This window comes from Bombus impatiens, unplaced genomic scaffold, assembly GCF_000188095.3.
Source record: "Bombus impatiens unplaced genomic scaffold, BIMP_2.2 scf_0319, whole genome shotgun sequence".
NCBI classification, from domain to species: Eukaryota; Metazoa; Arthropoda; class Insecta; order Hymenoptera; family Apidae; genus Bombus; species Bombus impatiens.
Window position 1 is genome coordinate 272,635 of NT_176738.1, and position 25,766 is coordinate 298,400.

General features: G+C 36.9%; 1 protein-coding gene across 1 annotated transcript in view; it reads right to left on the reverse strand.

The window, feature by feature from the left end:
• LOC105680226 (segmentation polarity homeobox protein engrailed) overlaps nucleotides 1–25,766 on the reverse strand; it is a 109,061-nt gene that overhangs the window by 6,773 nt on the left and 76,522 nt on the right. The window contains exon 2 of the mRNA XM_033320543.1: nucleotides 5,919–5,924. Within this exon, the coding sequence (XP_033176434.1) occupies nucleotides 5,919–5,924 (6 nt within the window). The remainder of the gene's footprint in view (nucleotides 1–5,918; nucleotides 5,925–25,766) is intronic.

Here is a 25,766-nt window from a genome sequence, read left to right on the forward strand (position 1 = left end):
CGGCGGTGAGCCAGTCGAGAGACGAGAGGGGCCTGGCCTACGCTTCGAATTGGTTTGGAGGCAATCGATGGATTGTCACGGGATTCCGGAGATTGGCGGAAAAAGTGGGAGAAAGATGGAACTTGTAAATAGTTCGTCTTGCATCGACAACCTCTGCTGACGAATTTAGCGAAATCATCTTCTCTCCGTGTGACTAAAAACGATCGATTCGCTGGATCATTCGGCCATCTCACCGTGATTCAAACATATATCCTAATGTTCTTGCAAAGGGAGTGCCACGTTTTTGTCAAGGGTTTATGCCCTTGGTCGATCAAGGGAAGAAAAAGAAGGTACCAGCTTGAGAAACGCCCCTTGCGTTTCTTTCGTGTCATTCGAGGATATTTGCAGAGGCCGTCGCATGGTCGGCCGTATTGGAAACATTACTGAACGTCTTTGAGAGTTTACGAGTTAGATACTCGATGTAGGGATCGTACCAAGAAAGGAGACCGTTTCCAACGGATTCTTAGAAGCGAGCGTAAGAGGAACGCCGCGCTGGGATCAAGTCCTCATAAATTTATCGATCGTTCTTGCAAAACCCCGCAGAGAGCGGCGTGAACCGATGAGGACAGCGTTTCAGGACTTTTTCCCGTTCCCAAGGTGAATAGAAAGTAATCAACTATCTCGCGTGAAACGAAATTCATGAAATGTTACTTAAACAATACTTAAACTCTATGTGTCGTCGCTCTATCTCATTGACTCATTTTCATAATTCCATCGCTTGTATAGGGAGAAAGTTTGCGATCTGAAGCTCTATCGATTCTATCACATCTAAACTCTATCCCTCGCTCTTTTCATCTAAAGGCTCATTTTCGTCATTCCATTGGCTCTACAGAGGAAAAGCTTGCAATTTGAAATTCTACCAGTGTACAACGCTGGAATCATAAAGCATGGCTTGATAATTACGAGTCTTGGACACGATCGACTCGCACGATTGACGTCGAGTCTTTCTCGATTGCGATCGAACCAACGATCGACGAGGGCTGCGCGAGGTGAGTCGTACCACTATGAATCGCGCGGTGCCGCGTACGTGCAATGATCCGACTCGTTCTTAAAGCGCCACTAAACTTGCGCGTCACGTTCCTTTTAATTACGTCTGCCAACGACGACGGATGCGAAACGGCCGCAGAGGGAGGGACGCAAAGAATTCATTAAACGATACTCTCTGGAACAACCGAGAGCTATACCAGAACCGAAGTGGGACAGGTGCTGGATCATACCTCGAGAAACCGCGAGCTCAACCACGTCTACGACACTACCGATCTAAAAAGGCAGTTACGTATTTTTGCAATCGCGCAGGTGTCTGTTCTGTTGATGAAATGAAGTCGGGAAGCCAGATCGGTGGTTGGAATAAAGTTGGTTTATTTAAGTTTGCAACAGATTGAAGAAGGAAGAGAAAGCATTATTTTTGGATAGAGGAATTTTATACGATTCAACGGTGATTTGTCTGAATTTGTTCGAATTTATATGAAAGGCTGTTTTCGAAAAGGAGAAAATTATTTTTAAATATTTTAAATCACTGATCTAATAGTTGAAAAAATTGACTTCGATTTAACAGAGTACATATGTCTGAATATCGTTTGGTTAGATAATTTGTGGTACACTTTACGAAGTGTGTTAACTACTAGTTGGCAAACCATGCTAAACCAGAATCGAAATGTGTGCATTTATTAATTAAAACTTCACTTTCCTTGCTTCTGAACACATTCACGTACACGCGAAATCTGTCAAATATCTACATATATTATCTAGAAAATAAATTTATTGAATTAATACATTTACTGTAACATATCAAAGAAAGGCCAATGCACTGTAATATTTCATTTTTCCAAATTTTTTAGGTGCAAATACATTGGAGTTAAATTGCAATTAAATCATTCTGAAGTATCTACGTACAGAGGGCCGAGAAAATCTGACTGGTTCCACGACAACCTCGTATTGCAGTCGAGTGCTTAAATACCTACGGAAGGTAGCGCGTTACTCTGGCTATAGCAGAAATCAATTAAGAAGTCGGAAAATTTATCGCGGGTCTACAAGACCGGCTACAGGAACAGTTTCTCAATACTGGCTAACGTTCGTGCCGTCCCGCGGCCTGTCGCGATCACCACTTGCAATTATCAATTCTAATTAACGATCGTCGCGTCCAGAGTTTCATTATTGTTTTTAATTACCAGTCCTACCGGTCGTTTCTCTAAATCACCATTAATGAAACTATCTACCGGCCTGTCACTAGCAAACGGATTTTTCTACGGAATCAGCCCCCGAGGCTCGTGAATCGTGACGCTATTAAGGGAAACCATCGTCCTCGATTTTTCCCGTTAGGACTCATGCGATCAGCTTTATAGCGATTTCATAGCATTTTCATAGCGTTCTCGTGCCAATATCATAGAATTTTCATAACAATTACACAGCAATGCACACAACAAAATAGCGATAATTTTACAAAGCTGCAGAATCGATAGTAATTTGTTATGTCAGCGATATAAACAGTATGAATAGTAATCAAAGATTGATTTGGTTTTGTTTAAGAATTACATTGGAAGACTTATTTGTAAATAGTTTATTTTAGGCAAATAAGAGGATAAAATAGGTAATGCAAATTATAATCAAAAAATCGATGGAATTTTTCTGAAAAATCACGTCGGTGCGATCAGTTGTGCGTAAGAATCACATTTTTCAATTATTATCCACCGCTAGTACGTTCACTCGCACATGTTTCCCTATATAATACTGTATAACGCGCGTAAAAATGCACTCGCTTACATCAAACATTAAATTTTTAAGTCTTCGAGTCAAGTATAGTCCTAAATCAATCTCAACAAATTTACTATCGATAATCATTCGTGTTCATCGCTGAAGGAGAATAAACCCGCAGCTATGAAATAGCGTAACGATAGAATAGAGGAAAGGGTGCGTCGTTAAAAGGACGAACACAGCGGTCGGGCGCTCGGCCAATTTCCACCGATTAGCCACGTAAACTCGTTGAGCATACGCTAACGATGAGAACATTCGAGTAGATGGTACGCGGAACGAGCTCGTTCGCCACTGTGCCTCGGTTCGTATTAAAATATTGGCTTCATTGGTCTCCCGCGTGGAAGGAAACACATGTAATTAAAGACGCTCGCCACAGGGGAGTTCGCGAGTTCCATAAACGGGAAATGCCCATCGTTGCCTACTATCTTTTACCTGGGAAAACTGTTACATAGATAGATTTGCAAAAGAAAGGAATTCTCGACCGGTATCGATAACTATTCCTATAAATATCGTTTTTCTTAATCAGCGTGGATTGGATCGAATCAAAGTTCAGCAGCGGCCAGTCGATCTACATGGAAAGGCACGTGATTTCGACAATAGCTGTCTGTAGCTGTCTGTTCGATAGAAATTGTCGTGTCGCGTTTCTCGAAGACGGAACTGCTGCGAAGGTTCGATACTGGTATTTTAAAGGAATGTAGAGATATCCTTGATATCCGTTTATCGGGTTCTATCTGCACACAGTCGAAGAGAAGAAACAGCAGAGAGAAAGATGGAAACGTTCAGGTTGCAAGAACTCGAAGACACTGGCTATCGAATACGAGAGCAACGAATTTACATTCTCACGACGATTTGCGATCGTCAGAGTTTCGCCAACTATTCCCTAGCGATTGTCCGTTTACACGAACAAAAGATGCGCTTTCGAAGGCTACTGAGACGATTCGTGCAGATATTGCTTCTTCTTGATCGGTTGCGCGATCGTTCGAAGGGAAACGACTCGATCGACTTGTCGTTTCCGTGAATCTGATCTATCCTGCTCATTCGCCGAACGAGATCGGTCGGTCGCGTGTAAGCGTCACGTCAAGCAAGCAGAAATGACTGCAGTCAGGTCCTCGACTCAACCGAGCGCTCGATCCTCGACTCGAAGTCGCGAGTTGAGTTATGACTACGGCCATTACTCGGGACAAACGAGGCTAAGCGTGTCGACACGGCCGACCGACCAGCCTTCTCCACTTCTCCTCGCAGTCATTCTTGATTCACGAGAATTGCGAGTCCAGCTACGTGTGCAGCTTCGTCTCGGGACTTCGATCCGCACACGATTGACAGTTTTAATGCTGAATCGGCCTTCGTTATTAGGGACAACGAGAGTATCGTTGGTTTCCACACGATATTCGTAGACCCAAGGGGGTCTGGTTTAATATCGCGACCACAGGAAGGCAACTCGTAACCCACATTTGATGGTAATTTACGTCGAGACGTCGGACGCTCGTTAGTTTTCGTGTTGTAGCAGATGAGTCGCGTTTCGCGCTAGGCTATTCGCAGAAACGAACGGGAAACGCGACCGACTAAGGAGTGAAATGTCATTCGTGGAATTAAGACCTCTTCGTCTCCAATGGTGGCCACCTGTTCTCCGACATCATTTTCGTGTCTGTTGCTTTTTGCTGTCACTGGATATTGTGAGAAAAAGGATTAAATTACGGATCGATGAGCTATTTATTAAACTTCGTTAGATGAATTTACGGTATTTTTTGATCCAGCAAATTTGTAGCTAGGTGGGTAAAATTGATAATACAGTTCCTAGTTAGCAGGTAGACATGTTCAAGATCATGTCACATCTATCACTGAAGGAGACATCCATTCCTAGAATTATTGACTGTTATCTTTCTTTCTTATCTTTCTTGAGATCCAGCAAATTTGTAGCTTTTTGCCACGATAGGATATTGTGAGAAAAAGGATTAAATTATGAATTGATGAGCTATTTATTAAACTTCGTTAGATGAATTTACGGTATTTCTTGATCCAGAAAATTTGTAGCTAGGTGGGTAACATTGATAATACAGTTCCTAGTTAGCAGGTAGACATGTTCAAGATCACGTCACATCTGTCACTGAAGGAGACAGCCATTCCTGGAATTATTGACTGTTATCTTTCTTTCTTGAGTATCTTTCTTGAGACCCAGCGAATTTGTAGCTTTTTGCCACGATTGGATATTGTGAGAAAAAGGATTAAATTATGGATCGATGAGCTATTTATTAAACTTCATTAAATGAATTTACGGTATTTTTGATCCAGCAAATTTGTAGCTAGGTGGGTGAAATTGATAATACAGTTCCTAGTTACTAGGTAGACATGTTCAAGATCATGTCACATCACCGAAGGAGACAGCCATTCCTGGAATTATTGACTGTTATCTTTCTTTCTTGAGTATCTTTCTTGAGACCCAGCGAATTTGTAGCTTTTTGCCACGATTGGATATTGTGAGGAAAAGGATTAAATTATGAATTGATAAGCTATTTATTAAACTTCATTAAATGAATTTACGGTATTTTTGATCCAGCAAATTTGTAGCTAGGTGGGTGAAATTGATAATACAGTTCCTAGTTAGTAGGTAGACATGTTCAAGATCATGTCACATCTATCACTGAAGGAGACATCCATTCCTAGAATTATTGACTGTTATCTTTCTTTTTTGAGTATTTGAATATTTGTACACTTAGGAGAGAAAATTTTTACGAACACAGAATACTTTTTGAAATTTCATTAGCACTGTAATCAAACACGACTATCGTGATTACATTGATAAAATTTGAAACTAATCTGTGAATGTATATGAGTTTTACCGATATACCGAATAATTGACCATTTAAATAGTTTGATGATACGAGCTAAGTATATGCGAACTATACTTGCGATAAGTATGTCGTAATTTGTATATACAATGAATTGAGGAAAAGTGACACGCGTCCACGCGATTTTAGCAGGACGCCAGCCGATGGGCAAGCTTGCACAAACAAGCGTGAACAGTAATGGCTTGGAAAACGCTCACGTTTGTCCGGTGCCGTTTTCGTCATAATCGTCTCGCCTATAGCACTCGAACGTACGGCCTGTAACTGTCGTGGCTCGTTACTTACTTCGTCCTGAGAACAAAAAAAGAAAAAACATACCGGTTAAAAAAGCATGATCGTGGACAAGCATTTCATTAATAATAATCAATTATCCATTCTCGCGTGCCCGTGTCGCTTCGTTTCTCGCGATAAAACCATGGAAACGAAACGGGACATTTATCGCGTTCCTCCTATCAGCCCTAATGTCAATTAACGGGACGACAATAATGATTTACGATTGCACAGAGTTCGATTCGTTGTTTTCGAGTTGCCGTCAATTGGAAACGGGACGAATCGAATTCCGCAGCGCGTTCAATCCCAGTTTCTATTCACCATTTGTCCCCTTCGAACGTATCACGAAGAAACTATATCGAAGAACAATTCACCGAGACTTTCAAAAGTTAAATTAAAGTTAGAAATAACAACCGGCGTAATAAATCAAACTTTACGTCGTACAAAAGGAATCTCAATACGTTTTTTTCTCCGTCGATTGAACAATACCGAAATTCCTTAAGAAGCAGACTACGCGTTTCGAATCCACAAGTAAGCAACAATAATAACACGTTTGAAAGAATGGCTCGACCGTGGGACAATTACGGCCACTCACAACAGAGACACACAGAGAACATGCGACAGAAGTTCCGTCGATTAAAAGAATCGACGCGAATTTTATTCGGTCTACGTGATCGCATACAGCAACCGCTCACATTTTTCCGCGGCACTCGTTAAGGTGTAACTGCCGGGACCCACGGAATCGTACGAAAAGCAGTCATGCCCCGTGGTTGTATCCATAACCATAAATAATGACCATTGATTGGTCACTCGTCTATCGTTACCCGCGAGTACGTGACTGCGTTTACGTTTCCACGGGTCGTTAGTTCGTTTCCATTAAGGCGCGGTTCTCAGTTGGTCTCGCTTCTGTTCGTTCTCCTTCAATAGCAATCGTTTTAGTCTGAGTAGTCACCGCCGATAAAGATTCGATAAAACGTTGCTATTTCAAACGATTTTAAAGTCAGGTACATGTGTAAATGCTAGATACCACGTCGGTTTCTCGACATAACTTCCGGTACAGCTTTGATACGAATTGCTTTCCCTTGTAATCAACTTGCGTTTATCTCGTTCTCGTGAATTCCATTAGAATTCTTGCGATTGCTGTCTAAAATTTAACGTTTTGACCATATTGTCGTACGATCGAAGCTCAATAATTGCAGAAATCTCCTGACTGGCGATGATAGATATGTCGGAGATGGAAGGACAGCGCGATTTCCCACCTGGAATGCCGGGAAAAACCCCAATACCATAGTCAAGACTTTTACGATAGCTACGTTTAAGCAATAAAAAATAAGAAATAATTTTAAGCTTCCAACCTGGCCTTATGACGATGTGTTCGGGTTCAAGGTGACATAGCGGGACACTAGACAGAGGTATGGAATGATTATATGACTCTCCTTAAAAACAAGGATTGACCCGAGAAGTGGGGACAGGAATATATAATGGCAATTTCATTTGGTTTATGAGTGAGTTAGTTAGTTAGTCGTTGGACGAATTGCCGATCGAGTTATCGAGAAAATTACCCGAATCGTGTATTACGTTGATACTTGTCATCCCGGGGACCGTGGATTCGTTATCGAACCTGAATTCGTTGTCACCATCATCTCGAACATGCTATCGCCGCTATTATTCATAGCCTCTTGTACTGTCCATATTTGTACCGATAAACATTACATCCGCGACGGTAAAGTAAGTAAAGGTTCATCGAACGCCCCAAAATTCCAACCTGACTCCCACAGATATTAAGAACGTGGTAACAAAAATATGATAAGTGCGTTCTTCTTGATTTATCGATTTTAATGTCATTGTATGATTAAACAAGAAAATTGTAATACAATGTCGTTGGGAGGTTTTAAAAATAGCTGGTAAATTGGCCAAGTTTCGCAGAAGCCAAAGGTATAATTATCAAGCTGAAGGGTATTTTAACAGCCTCGATATCCTAATATTATGACCAATAAGATTTTGAAAATTTCCATCAAGAGGATTAAATCAGTTCGCCAGTAAAAAACGGGAAATGCCAGTTATCATGTGCTCCTCCTTAAAACTAACAGGAATCATCCATTATTAACTGCAAACGCTTTGGTCTTTTACTTTGTACGTGATTCGAGCTGTTTCAATCGCAACTTTGCATGCGAGATGGTAAAATTCATGCAAAAGCCAGCACGCAGAACGACCGAAAGGCAGCTTAATTACATCTTCGCGAGGCTGCCAATTTCATCGCTCAGGCGAGCGGATATTCGTTTATACACGCCGGAGAGACGGTTCCAATCGCGAGAACCATTTCGCAGTTTAGAACGGGCAGATGGTTGACGGCGCGGCAAGCGTTAAGAATAATGAGAAATGGAAATTTGTAAATAATATATTGCTGGGGAATACGATTAATGACTTCATTCCTGGCGCAGCTCTTGAGAGGGAGCCGGTTCTTCCGGTGTCAGATCGCTACCAACCATCTTCTCTTTCATGATCCCATGCGTTTTTGATTTCTTTTTTTTTTCTTCTTCGTATTTAGATCGAAGAAAATAAAATACGAGTTTAATTGAATTTTATTTGTTATGTATAATATTGGTTTTAAATCGCTCTGTAATCGTGGGAAAGTTGCATTCACTTCTGTGAGTTGGTAAAGAATTAAGAGTAGAGCTAATTTTTCTGTTCTGATTGAGAAACACCATTCACCAATTACAATAATTCAAAACTTGCGGAGAAATTTCACGTCGAATTCCCGAATAATTCAATTAGCAAATTTTTGAAATTATTTCGGATTTCAGGGATTTTCAAGTATTCGAATCTTCAGGTTTTCAAATTCTTTAATTAACACTAGGACCCGTCAATTTGACGGGTTTCGAACTTCGAAATGAAATACCCTAAAAACCATAGCATTAATTTCAATCATTTTGCATCGTAAGTTGATCATTTCGTCCAAAGAATTTATGCACATTATTATTTTTTCCTAAGCTTTGTAATTTTTCTAATTTGAACGTATCTCTACGAAAGTATCCAGAAAGGAGTTCATATTTTGTTTAGCCGAGGAATTAGCTGAAGAAAACAAGGAGAACATTTTCCAAAGATCAGGCGCTTCATTTCTGTCACCTTGAACGTCAGAAGTGCGAAAAAGTTGCCAATAGAAGCAATAATTGCATTGCGAAAAGATCGTACGCGGAAAATGCACAAACAAAATTCAGCATATTTGTAAAAAAAAATGTGCTCGATAAATACGATCACCCTATACCTTTTTTACTTATTAATAATTTATTTAAGGGGGTATTCTGGTGTAGAAATTTGAGCAAATCGAAAACTTTTTCTTTCATATTTCCAAAGTTTAGACATTCAAGAATATGTCCTTAAAGGATTTTTCAAAATTTCAATTATTTTATGAGTTGCAGTCATTTCTGATTTCTGTGCAGTTTTTCTCGAAACTACTTTTTTCGAGTTGGCTTGCACGATACCTCAAGTTCTCATGAACCGATTTATTTGAAATTTGGTCTGAACATTTCTTATATACTCCTCTATCGTCCGGACCACGCTCAGCTCAAAATCTTTAATATTACTATTTTTTAAACGTTCAGAATTGTCAAAAAAACGTGCGAAATAAGAAATTTTTTTCAAACGGCCGTCATTTTGTAAAAAAATGTTGTATTGACTTTTCCAGGACTCAAACGATAGCGGCATCCATGATAATTAAGAATCCGTTCGCATTTTTTGTTTCGGATGACCAGAAGGGTTAATATCATGCACGCCACGACACCCCATTTTTTTGGCAGCACCCACTTTGCCAGCTCGTAATTTTTTAAATATTGAGTTTTTTTCCAGTGAATTTTTTACGTAATCTCAAAATATCAGTAAACAAATGCTAAAAAGAAGGATAGCAAAAATATTTTTTGTTTCGCTTGTACAGAGCTTCAAAGATCGCCCGAAATTCATGCCTCTAGACCAGAGTACCCCCTTAAACGCGACGCCTAATATTCTCAATTCCGACTCAATTTGAATAAATCGATTTTTTAAAGAAAATGCGTATTTTCGTTTGCCCGTCAATGTAACGGCTGCTCGTAGAAATAAGTACAAAAGAAAGACCCGTAAATCTAGTGTTAAATAGAATCGAATGTTTCAACATTCGAATGTTCGAGGTCTCGAGTTCTCGAAATAAAAATTTCTCCAGTTATTTTAATTTTCTATCTGATATTATACTAAAGAAAATTATTAGCAAAGATCGTGTTCGAATGGTGTACGATCATGCAGGCTGATACGCAGAGCGTTAAAAATAGACGCTATTATTGAAATCGATTGGCCCGCGGTCGTGCATTCAGACCATTGATCTTTCGTCGCCAGTTGCGATATTCGTTCCTGTAGCGAGATAACAAAGATACGAGATAAACGAACGATTCTGCTATCCACACCCGGAGCGCGCATAATTCACCGCGTTACATGTTCGATGTTCTACTTACATTGTTCTAATCACGATACCGCAAGTAAGAAAATCGTTCGGTTATCTTTATTATTAATTATTACATTAAATCGCAGCGTTATCGCAATAGATCTTCAATCGTTACGATATCGATCCCATTGACCCTTATCTGATTTCTATCTAATTGTTTGATCAGAGGATAACAGTGTTACCAACAACGAATTGCCGTTATGTTGCCATGAATTATTACAACTACTCTTATTCGAATGGAAACTATTATTTATTTTATTACTACTTATTAACAAAATCCTCTTATAAAATATAAATTCTCCTGCCCCACGGCCTAAGCGTCATTTCCGGTTATTTCTTACAATCAGCGGGTAATCTAATTATTATCTGCAATAAAAAACTGTTTTTTAGTCAAATACACTTTGATTGTAATTAAACGAAAGATAATATCTAGCAAGGTAAACAAATTTTACATAGTTTTTGCTCTACTTTTTCTCTTTCTTTCGTTATTTATTATAATATTAGATGGTTTGAAAAGTTTCTTTCGTTTTATAAGGAAATAATGGATGCACAATATTTTCCGTTTCATATTATTTTATCGAATTACGTATGATCTATTTTGTTCTATCAAAATAAAGATCACAACGTTCGACAGATTAGGTTTCACGTTTGTATAAAGATGCGTGGTTGTAAAAAACGTGTCCGTGAAAGAAAGACACTTTTCGAACAATCTAATATATTATATAATATAAAGTAAAATTTCACAAAGTGAAAAATATTTTGTGGATAGCTCTCGTTCCGTGTCTCTCCTTTTTTCCTATTTATCTACGAAAAAGATTTCAAGCATCGATATTTTCTTTTTCGCATGACACCGTAGTTATTTAGTCGTTACATTGTTTCCCTATTGGTGTGTGCCTCGACTATCGAAATTCTTTTATTACTTTACGCTATCGAACTGTTCTTTTAATGGTACCTGTATTCCATGGCGGTGGAACGAGCGATTTCTAAATCATAATGCGTACCGTGCCGATATCGTCGATCATGGACTCGCAGTTATCCAGCCAGCATATTAATAACCATCATCGATGGCGATTACGGTTCTCCATGAACGATGAATAGCTGTCCATTCGACGTCGACTGATAGTCGTTCCCACGATAACGTAACCGTTGTTTTCAATAATCCCGAGCTTTAAGGGAGGTGTTCACTCATGAAATCGCTCATTCGAATCAGCTACGGGCGTGCGTGCGATGACATTTTCAATTGTATGCCAATCTAATGACAGGTGAAAATAGTCCCTGTTGTTCGGTATTTTCGCACGTGCATTCCACGATAAAATCGAGATCACGCAATTACTTCGAATCACCTTGAAGTTTCACAAGCTTAAAATTACCTTTACATAAGAGTATGTTGTGTGGATAAAATTAAAATTGCATTCTGGAAGAATTCCACGAGACAACAGAAAAGTCTTTATTTCTTTGCAAACGGTATTTTAACCATAATTACGATCTCTTAATGGCACGAACGAACCTTAGGAATACGTCGTTAATGATTCGTTTACGCAGGCAAACATCGGAATTTAGAATATTTAGTCGTATGAGAACTGCATAAAAAATGGTTATTACGATAATCGATGCGCATGAAATGATGCAATTTTCTTCGTCAGTCAGAATCCCAATCACAAGCTTCGTAAAACGAATTTCGTGGACAAACATCGATTGCGAACAAATCAATTAACCGTTTGGTCGTTAATTTCAGTGTCTCATAACGTGATGTATATTTACTTGCGACGTTTACACGTGCAGCCTGGTCGGTTAAGCGCGTTTACAACTACAAATCGCGAGAGACTGGTCACTGGTACCTGTCGTCGCTCTCTCTGTTAGTATTTTTGCGTTTCATTCGTTTGTTCACGGTACTAACTTTCCAAAGTTTTTAAATTGCCAAGACTATCAAAAACAAAGAGGCAAAGATCCCTTCGTTAAGATTGTTTTCCATGCTTATTGAGTATACAATTTTAGATTTTATGCGATAAGTTTCAGCTGCATTTATTCCGCGAACATTCATTTTCTCGTGGTTAAATAGCCATATAATTTACTCAACATAAAATACTCGTTGTGATATTTACCGGATGAAGCGAAATCCTTTTACTTACGTTCATAACAATTGTAAGTTGTATTGAACATTCCCAATTGTAATACTCATCCTTTCATTTACGTTCATAACAATTTTAAGTTATATTGAACATTCCCAATTGTAATATTCATCTTTTTACTTACGTTCATGACGATTTGTAAGTTGTATTGAACATTCCCAATTGTAATACTCATCCTTTCATTTACGTTCATAACAATTTTAAGTTGTATTAAACATTCCCAGTTATAGTATTCATCCTTTTATTTACGTTCATCACAATCTTAAGTTGTATTGAACATTCCCAATCGTAATACTCATCTTATCATTTACGTTCATAACAATTTTAAGTTGTATTGAACATTCCCAATTGTAATATTCATCCTTTTACTTACGTTCATAACAATTGTAAGTTGTATTGAACATTCCCAATTGTAATATTCATCCTTTTACTTACGTTCATAACAATTGTAAGTTGTATTGAACATTCCCAATTGTAATATTCATCCTTTTACTTACGTTCATAACAATTGTAAGTTGTATTGAACATTCCCAATTGTAATATTCATCCTTTTACTTACGTTCATAACAATTGTAAGTTGTATTGAACATTCCCAATTGTAATATTCATCCTTTTACTTACGTTCATAACAATTGTAAGTTGTATTGAACATTCCCAATTGTAATATTCATCCTTTTACTTACGTTCATAACAATTGTAAGTTGTATTGAACATTCCCAATTGTAATATTCATCCTTTTACTTACGTTCATAACAATTGTAAGTTGTATTGAACATTCCCAATTGTAATATTCATCCTTTTACTTACGTTCATAACAATTGTAAGTTGTATTGAACATTCCCAATTGTAATATTCATCCTTTTACTTACGTTCATAACAATTGTAAGTTGTATTGAACATTCCCAATTGTAATATTCATCCTTTTACTTACGTTCATAACAATTGTAAGTTGTATTGAACATTCCCAATTGTAATATTCATCCTTTTACTTACGTTCATAACAATTGTAAGTTGTATTGAACATTCCCAATTGTAATATTCATCTTTTTACTTACGTTCATAACAATTTTAAGTTGTATTGAACATTCCCAATTGTAATAGTCATCCTTTTACTTATGTTCATGACGATTTTAAGTTGTATTGAACATTTCCAATTGTAATACTCTGCCTTTTACTTACGTTCATAACAATTGTAAGTTGTATTGAACATTCCCAATTGTAATATTCATCTTTTTACTTACGTTCATAACAATTTTAAGTTGTATTGAACATTCCCAATTGTAATATTCATCCTTTTACTTACGTTCATAACAATTGTAAGTTGTATTGAACATTCCCAAATGTAATACTCATCCTTTCATTTACTTTCATAACAATTTTAAGTTGCATTAAACATTCCCAGTTATAGTACTCATCCTTTTATTTACGTTCATAGCAATTTTAAGTTGTATTGAACATTCCCAATTGTAGTACTCATCTTTTTATTTACGTTCATAATAATTTTAAGTTGTATTGAATATTCCCAATTGTAATACTCATCCTTTCATTTACGTTCATAACAATTTTAAGTTGTGTTGAACATTTCCAATTGTAGTACTCATCCTTTTATTTACGTTCATAGCAATTTTAAATAGTATTGAACATTCTCAATACTTTTGTTTCACAGCATTTGTAATTCTTATCACTATTTAACAATTATTTTAAAAACAAAAGAAGAAACTACAGACTAACGTGTATCGCGCTTATTTTTCAGCATGTATTCCACGATTCAGACATTCAGACCATTCACTTATACGATTCCAGCATCCAACAACTCCCATCAGACAGAAGAGAGAGCGAGACTTCAAGGAACACGGGCAACAATATTTTGGACCTCGGCCATTTGGACGTCAGACCCGAGTCTATCGATGGTCCTGATTGCTCAATCGACCTTATACGCTTACACGAAGAAGAAATTCGTTTTTCTGACTATGATATAAAGCCACGTGGAAGCATCAAGCGTATATTATTGCTAATTAACCGGTCCTGCCTAATAGGATCGGCGATTCGCGTGCAGAGCGATAAATCACGTTTCGCGTGAAACCGCTGTTATGCCGTGCTTCGGCTATGCGCAGACATTTTAATGAAAACGTTGGAAAGAATCGCGCGGAACCATCTCCGAGCTCATGAAACCGGTCGCGTAATTACAAACGGATAGCGCCAGCGTCGGCCTGGAACCCGGCAACGATGCATGCGCCTTGCGATCCCGACGGGATTTCCACGTGGACGATCCGTGCGATCCACGTCGATCCACGAAATCACGACGTTAAATGGATCACGGCGAGGAAAGCGTGAATCACGAAGATCACCGGCGGCTTGTTACTCGTGTTCCTAATAAGGCCCGCCACGTAGTCGGCACTTTACGTATTTGCCAACATTATCGACTACCTATAATTCCTTCTTGGTGAGATGCTTCGTGTAAATCAGATACTACACGATTCAAATCTTAGACGTAAGTACATTGACAAGTATATAAATGAGGGAAAGCCTACTAATTAATTTTATTTCATTTACTTTGTAATTATTACTTGGAGTAAAAATTTGTAGGTTGTTTTATGCTTATAGTTTAAAGCGCAAGTGTTTTAAAGTGCAAGAAATGTTTTTTTAGGATCATATATTATAGAGAAATATTATATAATATAATTTTTATAACATGGTTAGTTCTTAGAGTATTCTTAATTGACAAATCTCTCTATCTCTCACTTTTTATCTCTAATTTCTCTTAGAATCTTCACTTTTATTCGATCAACCTACACAGCCCTAAATATTCTCCAAAACGATAATGAGAATTCTCTTATCTTAATTTATAGTTAGTACAGTTTCTCGGTTTTAACGTCTTTACGCTAACTCGAGAAGTATTATGGTTATTCCTTTCGCTGATTCCTATTCGCAGTAAATTCGACGGCAAGTGGCTAATTTCGTTAGGCACCATCGAGCGTCGACCGTGTCTTACCAGTGACATATTCTACTGATTGCACTTTGTGTCGTGGAGCATTCTATTTTCTGGTAAAACAGAGATCGTTTGAAGTGGAATAGGAAGGATAAGAGTCAGACCTTAAAACGAGCAAATATCGATATGCATTCGCGTTTCTGTCTCAAATAATTACGGTGTACATGGCTCGGTTTTAAGGGCTGTCTATCACGTTACGTCGATAGATCTCTCACAGTCTTTCCTCTGTTTGACCACTAGCAGCATTTTCGACGAATCTCGCGAATACATCGTGTACGCGTTTCACTTTCCCTTAGCCAGGTACTGATTTATCTGATCCGACGTCAGGTCAATACTATAGGAATGCTGTGCAATTAGTATCTCATTAGACAGTGCGACTGTTCTAATTCCTCAGTTTCGCATTAGAAACGTCATCCTGTCTCTGGTCGGAACGTGACGTTCCCCTTTGACTGTTCCTTCCTTTCCCACCTTCTCTTCCTAACACACTCGATCGTCGTATAGCGTTCTACACGCACTAAACTACCATTTCTGCAATTTTCTATTATCAAAGATGAAAGTTAGATATTCCGCAAAGCGACGTTGTTAGATTCATAGGCTGATGAAAGTATTCGAATATATACCGAGGACGTAAAGTACGTGTACTGAGAAGTGTTAGGTTTAGGTCATTTGAATTTACGAAGAAGAACTATATAGGAATTTACGAGAGATTTAGTACAAAAGCAGCGAGAGAGAAAGACGGAACTATTCCAGGAAGTAAGTGCGAATTGCCTGCCTCATTACGGAGGCATATACGATCTTCATTTTCGCTGCTGCCAAAATTTCATTCGTACTTCGCAAGTGCGTGACAACTTCAAAAATATCCCGGTGATTCTGGCTCTTCCGTTGCCCCGGCGTGTTGCATCATCTCTTTTCCTCCTTCTTCACCGAGACAGTCGCGTGTTCTCGAAGCGTGTGGCAAGGAAGTCGATCCAGCGACAAAGTAAACTACTTCTGCTTGTGTACAGAAGCGCGACTCGACTGAGACGAATTAGCGAGCCAGGCTTGCTGAAAATCGCGAGTATTAGCCCGCGAGTGTGGGCCGTGTAAAACCAACGAGGACAGAACGGTTGGAAAAAGAAAAAGGAAACCGGAATGAGACGTGACGAGGAGAATACGGGAATAGAAACAAATACGAGGCTTTCGTTCTGCCGATGGATAAATATAGAAGTTTCGTTGAAACAATAAACGTTTCTCGGCCGCATATGCAAGAACAGCCACCTGGAAAGGCCTCTCGCGAAATCCTTTTTTCTCAGGAGCCGAACAATCTGCTCTTTCATTGGGACCGTGCAGTTTCCCGCGATAACGTTCCTGCGAACGTTCCAGCTCTTCGACCAACTGAGAAAACGCGTGAACAAATTGGCATAAAAGACTTGCGTTTTTCTACTTATTAGCTGGTTTCATGCTAAACGATTCTGCTAAAAGCAATTGGGAAACAGTCGTTAAGGCACAGACGGAAAGAGATTACTCATTGAGCTCGACGTGGGTAACGCTGCCACTGTGCTTCACGTTTTAGTTGTGTTAACTGTTGATTAGTATAGTGGAATGTTTGGTGTGTAATTGTCTGGTGGAAATAGTGGAAAATGAGTTCTAAATTCTCCATTGATATCATTGTGTTAGGCCGCTTCAATTTCGTTATTTAATTTTCATTCTTATTACATATTTTATTCGATGAAAAGTATTAATAGGTAGCTTTTTTCTACAGATAATACAAAAATGTAAAATTTCATTTGTAAAATTCGTACCGTGAAATTTAGTGATTATTATTGACATTAGAGCAACAATCCCGCATTTTATATTTAAAAATGCTATACAAATAATTATAATTAAAGTAGTAGGATGAAAACAAAATAGGTATACACGTATAATCATGTGTTGAAGTTTCATAAAAATTATCGTCAATTCTGCAAAAAACACATGGTTTTAATAATTCCAAAAGTAGTAAAACTTTGACAGTTTTGCTGCAAACCTAAACTACTTAATGTCATCTTGGACTTAAAAGTTGCTTAAACGTCTTAAAATTACTTCAAATTACAAATTAGATTTAAGTGGAAAATGAGTTCTAAATTCTCAATTGATATCATTGTGTTAGGCTGCTTCAATTTCGTTATTTAATTTTCATTCTTATTACATATTTTATTCGATGAAAAGTATTAATAGGTAGCTTTTTTCTACAGGTAATATAAAAATGCAAAATTTCATTTGTAAAATTCGTACCGTGAAATTTAGTGATTATTATTGACATTAGAGCAACAATCCCGCATTTTATATTTAAAAATGCTATATAAATAATTATAATTAAAGTAGTAGGATGAAAACAAAATAGGTGTATACATATAATCATGTGTTGAACTTTAATAAAAATTATCGTCAATTTTGCAAAAAACACATGATTTTAATAATTCCAAAAATAGTAAAACTTTGACAGTTTTGCTGTAAACCTAAACTACTTAATATCGTCTTCGACTTAAAAGTTACTTAAACGTCTTAAAATTACATCAAATTACAAATTAGCTTTAAGTTCCCTATAAAAAGCAGAATATTCACTATGCATATCGATTTCTATGTGACAATATCGTCGCATAGGATCACTGTCAAATACGATAGTTCTCTTTGAAACAGAATTGTCCATCATCTTTGACAGAACAAGCTCGCTGAGTAATGCTGCGTTAGGTTACAAAACGGCCTGATTACGCAAGAATATCGCATTGAACTATTAACGTCCACTTATTAACGAAGACAAAAATGTGTGTTCGGTAGTGAACAGTCCGGTTGACGTGTTTGTGCGTGCGGAAGAGCGAGAGTGGAAGCAAACTGCGACGGGAGGCAATGGTGGAACGAGGAAAGACGAGGAAAGATAGAAAGAGAGACAAGGAAAGGTCGACTAAACGGCGGGTGCACGAGAGAAGGAGATAACCGCGGGGTCGGACCGGGTGGTTGAAATTAATGTTGCCCGCTTAATTGGAGCCACCGAGGAGTGTGCGTGTGGTCAAAGTGGTTCTCAACCGACGCTTTCGTCTTTCTGTTTTGCGTACAGCAAGTCGTCATTTGGAAGACCGACTGACAGTCGTCGTTTTGATTGCTCTATAAAGTAATGAATTAAGTGGAGAATTGAATTATACAAGTTTCGGGCTTCAGCCGATTTCCATAATTTTCTTCGCATCTTTTACATGGCTCTTTGAGACGCTAGAGTTGCTACAATTAGAAATATAGAAAGTTTTTTCAATTCTGATATTCTAAACAGTATGAAGAGCTTTTTTTTATGTACCTCAGAATAGCTAGAGCTAATTTGCTGTTACTTTATATGCGTTTTACATAAAACGTAGAAAAATGTTTATCCGTTTTCGAAAGTCGAGAACTTGCCAGCAACTATACGCGTTAATGAGAATAAACATTTTGAACGATTCCTTGATGGTTTAAAATAATCTGGCTGACCTCTTCAGTGTTATATAATACACTATATAGAGTGTAACACAAATTGATTGTCACGACAACTCGCTGATTCAGAAAATTTAACAAGCAGACGAAACTTTATTAACTGAAAAATCTGTAGCATAAAATAAATTGTTAAAAATATCTTCTTCCCTCGGGAAAGCTGAAACCATCTTTCATAAATGACACTACGTGTTTTTCTTTTCATATCCTCAACTTATACGATCGGTGTATGTCTGAATAGTTTCCTGGTAATGATTATAAACTAGGATTAACGATCGTAGTTTAAACCCTAGTTACAGCAGTTCTGAATAAAGGTGTGTCAGATGCAAAGTTTGAAAGAATAAATTTTCTTCGAAATATCGGCGGCAGGTGCATTAACTGGCTGCTTGGAGTAGTGGCAACGAATATATTTCAAAATATGATGCACAATAACTTGCAGACCTTTTGCTCCGAGACACGTTTACCCATCTAAGACAATTTTAAATTGTCTGCTAGAGGAATATTTCCACAATATGTTGTAATTATTTAAACGAATTTTTGTTAATGTCCGATTAAGTGAATTACTGACTTCATTCATATCGATGTAAATTTCTATTATACGATGAATTGCTTGTCCGCCTACATGTTTGTGCAAGGAGACTTCTACTGTATTCGTAATTCGCAATCAATCATCTACCATTCTTCCACTTGTCAAAGGAATAAAGTCTAAAGAATAGTACAATATTATTCCAGACAGTGTTCTTTCTCTGATACGATTCTTTATTAACAAGTTTATACGGTATCAGATATTCTATGAATATTGCACAGAAAACTGACTGTTCCTTTTATTTGATCAACATCTCAGATAACGTGGAAATCGAGCATTTTCTTAATTTTCTACTTCCATACACATTGACTTTAACGTTCCACGCTATAACTCGTAGCACTATTAACATTATAGAAAGCGACCTGTACGTAAACCTATATTACATCCCTGAAACTTGTCTAACACTAACTTTATTGCCCATTTTCGAGCTAAATATACCATCGTCCAATTGCTTAACCGCTATTTGGCGGTCCGTAACTCTCACCCCGAAGGCAGCTAGCACTACAAATCCCGAAAGGAAAAGTGGTTCTGTGGCGTGACGCGTGTCGTTCCCCGAAACGACAGAGTCAGGCACAGAGAACAAGCGCGCAGTGTACACGCGTATATCGTGTCGAGAACCCTCCCTCGAGGAAACCCCTTCTTTCACGATCCTCATCTCGCGATCATCGAGAGGGGACCACAGGCCCCTTGCTTATTGTTACTTACGGCTTACGGGGTTTTGGCACGCGAGCGGACCTAATGTGTTAATATAACGTATGAGGGATTGCCAGCCGCGTATCCGCGCCTACGTACTCCGTGTGTACGCGCGATGTGTATTGGCCGCGCCATAAAATCGACCCACCAAATCCACGCCACCATTCTCCGTACCGATTCGACTCGCCACGATTTTATTCATGGAGGTTAACACGTTTGCTGCGTACGAAATAGATTACAGTTCGCATGTACTTTGAAATTATCATTAGACTGCAGACTTTTATAATACGTGTAATATGCACAGATATAAGAAATGTTCATAGTGAAGTGGTTGTTACAGAATTTTACACTTTGAAATCGCACGTTTCACTCAGGACGCCACGGGAGTATTTTTATTATTCGAAGCATATAATAGCAAAGTAATAATAAATTGATGATGTAAGACACATTCTTCCCCAATGGACCGATTATCTTATTGGTGGTGGTACGGGTGACCACCGTGGTGCCTTGGTAACAGTTGATAGCGACATATTATAACAAGGCTTCGTTTATTTCAACAAACCGTTCGCATTCGTTGTTTCGTCGTAAGCAAAACGTGCAGAATATATTGTTGAAACGTGTGGAAGATATTAGTAAACGGTATTTGCTCATTCTACATATAATAGTAAGGTGGAGAGACAAGCGTGACATTTTTATGATTTCGACGAAACATTCGGCTGAGATGATAGAGGTCCGCAAAAAAAGTTATGTTTGTGATAAACCAATGGTAGTGGTAGATTACAACAAAGGAAAATGTGCTGTAGATTCATCGGATCAAATGATAGCATATTCTACGCCACATCGAAGAACCTTCAAGTGGTATATAAAATTAGCTTTAGAGTTATTGTTAAATACATTAATTTCAAACGCGATGATATTCTATAAACAAGCAACAAACATAAAAATCAAGGTATCAGAGTTTAGAATGGCACTCGCAATGCAACTTACACAGTGCCATTCATCAGAGCCGTCAAACATACTTATTCGACAAAGATTGCGACACGAAATGCAGAAGAAAGAAGGGCAAGCGTACCTGGCACGAAAATTTTGCAGAGAGTGCTATAAAAAAAATGTTAAACAGTCAGGATCAAAAATATCTAAGAATCGGACCAAAAAGGTGACCACCTATTGTCCAAATTGTATTAATGAGCCACATTTATGTTTAAAGTGTTTCAACACAGTGCACCGTTAGATGCAAGATTCTAGTAAAAATGTTTAATTGTCCAATGGAACATTTTTCAGTTCAAAGTATTTTCTATTTATCGGTTATATTGAAAACGCCCTAACTATCAATTTTCATACAATTTTTACAATTGTAAGAAGTTCAAGCGCTCCGGTCACCAATGACCAACGTGGCAGTCAGAGTGTTATTGGATGAAATAAATTTTTATATAGGTTCGATTTCTGTAGATGTATGCACAAATCCGCAATCTAATTATTATTATACCAAATCATGAAACGTCGAACCAAATTACTAGGTCCTTTTCCAAATGCGTAAAAGAGTTTGCAGTTTAGTGATGAAAATCGGATCTACAGTGAACGAGTTAATATACTCACTGCTGCTAAAATATAACTAGTCTTTCCTATGCATTCGTTTTTCATCAGAAATATAATCAGCAATACGTATTATTACAAATCCTGCAAAATGTAGAAATTGTTTAAATCCTCGAAACGATAACTGTTAGTTAAATTGTAAAAGAATAGGTTCCAAAAGGATCATTCGTAAATGTCCCGGCGGAACTTTCTTATTAGGGAAGAACGAATGGTTGATCGACATTTAGGGTAGTTACGATTTTGATACAAATATTCTTCATTCTGGAAGATACCGAACTATCCACAAGTCTAGGCGGCGAAGTGTTACCTCACGAGGAACGATAATTTCGCAAAATGATGATTGATGCGTCGCTGTAATCTCTTCCACGGTGACGCGAAAGATAAATCTTGATAGCGATTTCATGTAAATGCAATTCATGCAAATTGGCCTGAAACAACTCGCGCACTGCTATCTCGATGCGACGACAGAAAGGAAACAAAAAGAATCAAGATGTCCTCGTTCGATGACGCCGTCGTAATCAAAACTTTCAGAACAATTGGCAACAAAAGTTTCGAATTCCAGCGCTAGCTTGTGTAACCGGTATACCCATAATTCTGTAATTAATTTCATCCGTTTATTTGTCGTAAATTTTCAGCGCGCAAAATCATCAAGATTTATGCTGCTAGTGAAAACATAATCCTATAAAATTGTTCATCCTACGAGCAGTTGATGACACGTCAGCTTATTGCATCCCGCGTAACGTGTTTTCAAAGAGGCAAAATTAACATATTTCTCGCTATTATTAAATAAAGAGTTTAAACTGTCATTCTTATTAAATATATAAATCTTTTTCCAATAGCAAGAAATTTTTTTATTTTATTTATCAATTTATCGACAAATTAAATTAAAAATTATGCCATGTTAATTAGTTACTAATTTCTATATCTCGAATGACTTTAATAAAGTAAACTAAGAATAATGTGACATATATTCGCACATATATATCTTAAATTCAATCTATTTGATCACCGTATAAGTTAATGTAGTCTGATATACTGTACCAGTTTCATCTTCAGAAATGTTTATAATCATCGACATTTGAAAAAAAACGATACTATAAAAAGACAAATATTATAAGAGTTTACTATAAAATAAATAATAATAATAAATATTATAAGAGTTTACTTTAGACAGTAAAATGTTTGAAATGAATGAAACACTCATTTTAAATTATTGGTGAGATTAGAATATAACCAAACTTACTTATATTTGAAAAACTAGTTTGTAGCATAACAGACGATTAAATTATGCGACTCTTCATATAATAATTGGCAGTTTTATGAGAATAGTGGCCTTTAATAAATATACCACATTTCTTAAAACATATTAGTATACATCCTATAGTTTTAAATAAAACGAACTAATTTATTAATAGCAAGAAATATGTTAATTTTGCCTCTTTGGAAACACGGTAGGCGGCATCTAATAAACTGATGTGTCATCAACTGCTCGTAGGCTGAACAATTTTATAGAATTGTGTTTCGACTGCCAACATAAATCTTGATGATTTTGCGCGTTGAAAATTTTTATATGTATAATATATAGTACATAATAAACAGTACAATTTTATGTAGCTAGTAAATAGTGCGCTTTTGCTACAAATTATTTTTTGAGAAGATGTAAGAAACAGGAACTCGATATATAAATCAAAAACACAGAAGATTTTTCAGTGATTTAAAAACAGAACTTACTAATTTTTTACAAATATTAGGTCGTTCGAAAAGTGTCTTTCGTTTTATAAAGAAATAATGGATGCGCATTTTCCGTTTTGTATTATTTCATCGAATTACGTATGATCCATTTTGTTCTATCAAAATAAAAATCACAATGTTCGATAGGTTTCATGTCGACAGATTAGGTTTCATGTTTGTAAAAAGACGGGTCTGTAAAAGAAAGACACTTTTCGGACAACCTAATTTCTATTGCAGTTTCTCCAAACTTCATAAAAGTGTAGTGTAAGGCCTAAGTGAAAGAAGAAAGTATTAACTACAATACTGAGAAACAGGATCCAGTAATGTAAATTAACTATAAAAAATGCCAACAAATCCTGGATTTGATTCCTAATGGATTAATTTTATTGTTACTCCCACGTTCCTTTTGAGCTCGCCATATTATTTATATTAATTTCTTTGTAACAGCCTGAACAGAAAAAATACCATCGCGGCCCGATTGGTCACGGAGCACACAGATAAACACGAGAATATACATATATGGAGCGTTCTTCGCGATCATAACCGTGACGTGCCCTCTAAATGTGTCGACTCTTAAAACCGTCACCAATCATCACAGTGATCGCCCTATTAAATTGTAATTCCCCGCGATGCGACGGGACACGCGTGCTCTATCTACAAAAATCACGGCCACAAATTAGACAATGACGGGGAACACTTTTCAAGCCGGAACGCTCGTTGATGCATCCGGTTGTCACGTTCCGGGTGATGCTGTGCTTTTATTTCCAAGCGACGCTATGGAAGGAAACGAAATAGACTCGCGTAACAAAATGTGAAGAATATAAAACAAGAAATAACAGACGATTAAATTATCCGACTCTTCGTATAATAATTGGAAGTTTTATGGTAATAGTGGCCTTTAATAACTTTACGACATTTCTTAAAAAATATTAGTATACATTCTGTAGTTTTAAATAAAATGAACTAATTTATTAATAGCAGGAAATATGTTATTTTTGAGAAATATATCCGACGAATGATACGCATATTATAATTGAAAATATGTTTTGAGATTGAAGGGTTCGTAACAAAAACGATATTTGTTTTTTTACTCTCCTTTTCCCTAGCAGAGCAAAGAAATATTCTGTGAAAGAAAACGAAATAAACTCGCGTAACAAAATGTGAAAAATATAAAACAAGAAATAACAGACGATTAAATTATCCGACTCTTTATATAATAATTGGCAGTTTTATGGTAATAGTGGCCTTTAATAACTTTACGACATTTCTTAAAAAATATTAGTATACATTCTGTAGTTTTAAATAAAATGAACTAATTTATTAATAGCAGGAAATATGTTATTTTTGAGAAATATATCCGACGAATGATACGCATATTATAATTGAAAATATGTTTTGAGATTGAAGGGTTCGTACCAAAAACAATACTTCTCTTTTTATTCTCTTTTTTCCTAGCAGAGTAAAGGAATATTCTGTGAAAGGAAACGAAATAAACTCATGTAACAAAATGTAAAAAAAAGAAACAAGGAGTAGATATATCCGATGAATGATACGCATATTATAATTGAAAATATGTTTTGAGATTGAAGGGTTCGTAACAAAAACGATATTTGTTTTTTTACTCTCCTTTTTCCTAGCAGAGCAAATAAATATTCTGTGAAAGAAAACGAAATAAACCCGTGTAACAAAATGTGAAAAAAATGAAACAAGGAGTAGATATATGCGATGAATGATACGCATATTATAATTGAATATATGTTTTGAGATTGAAGAGTTCGTAACAAAAACGATACTTGTTTTTTATTCTCCTTTTTCCTATCAGAGCAAAGAAATATTCTAGAACCTCTAATATTTGTTTCATAGAAAATATTCATAGTGTGAATATTATTTATAATCATATTACAGTAGAATTGTATAGAATTAAGTCATAAATCAAAGCTACTCTTGAAGCAAAACACATTACTTTCATATAAGAACAATATATATTATCTCCTATTCAATTGAACATTCCGTATTGAATAAATATAAGAGCAGGCGATGCTACATACCTTGAATTTTTCTCTTCGTCTTAACACCTATGTCATTACACAAGACAAGTTCCAATACTGTGATAAGATAACAATCTTGATTACACGAATATAAAATAGCCTTACACACTGGACCAAATTTATTCTGGTAGACTATAATTTTAAATAAATATTAC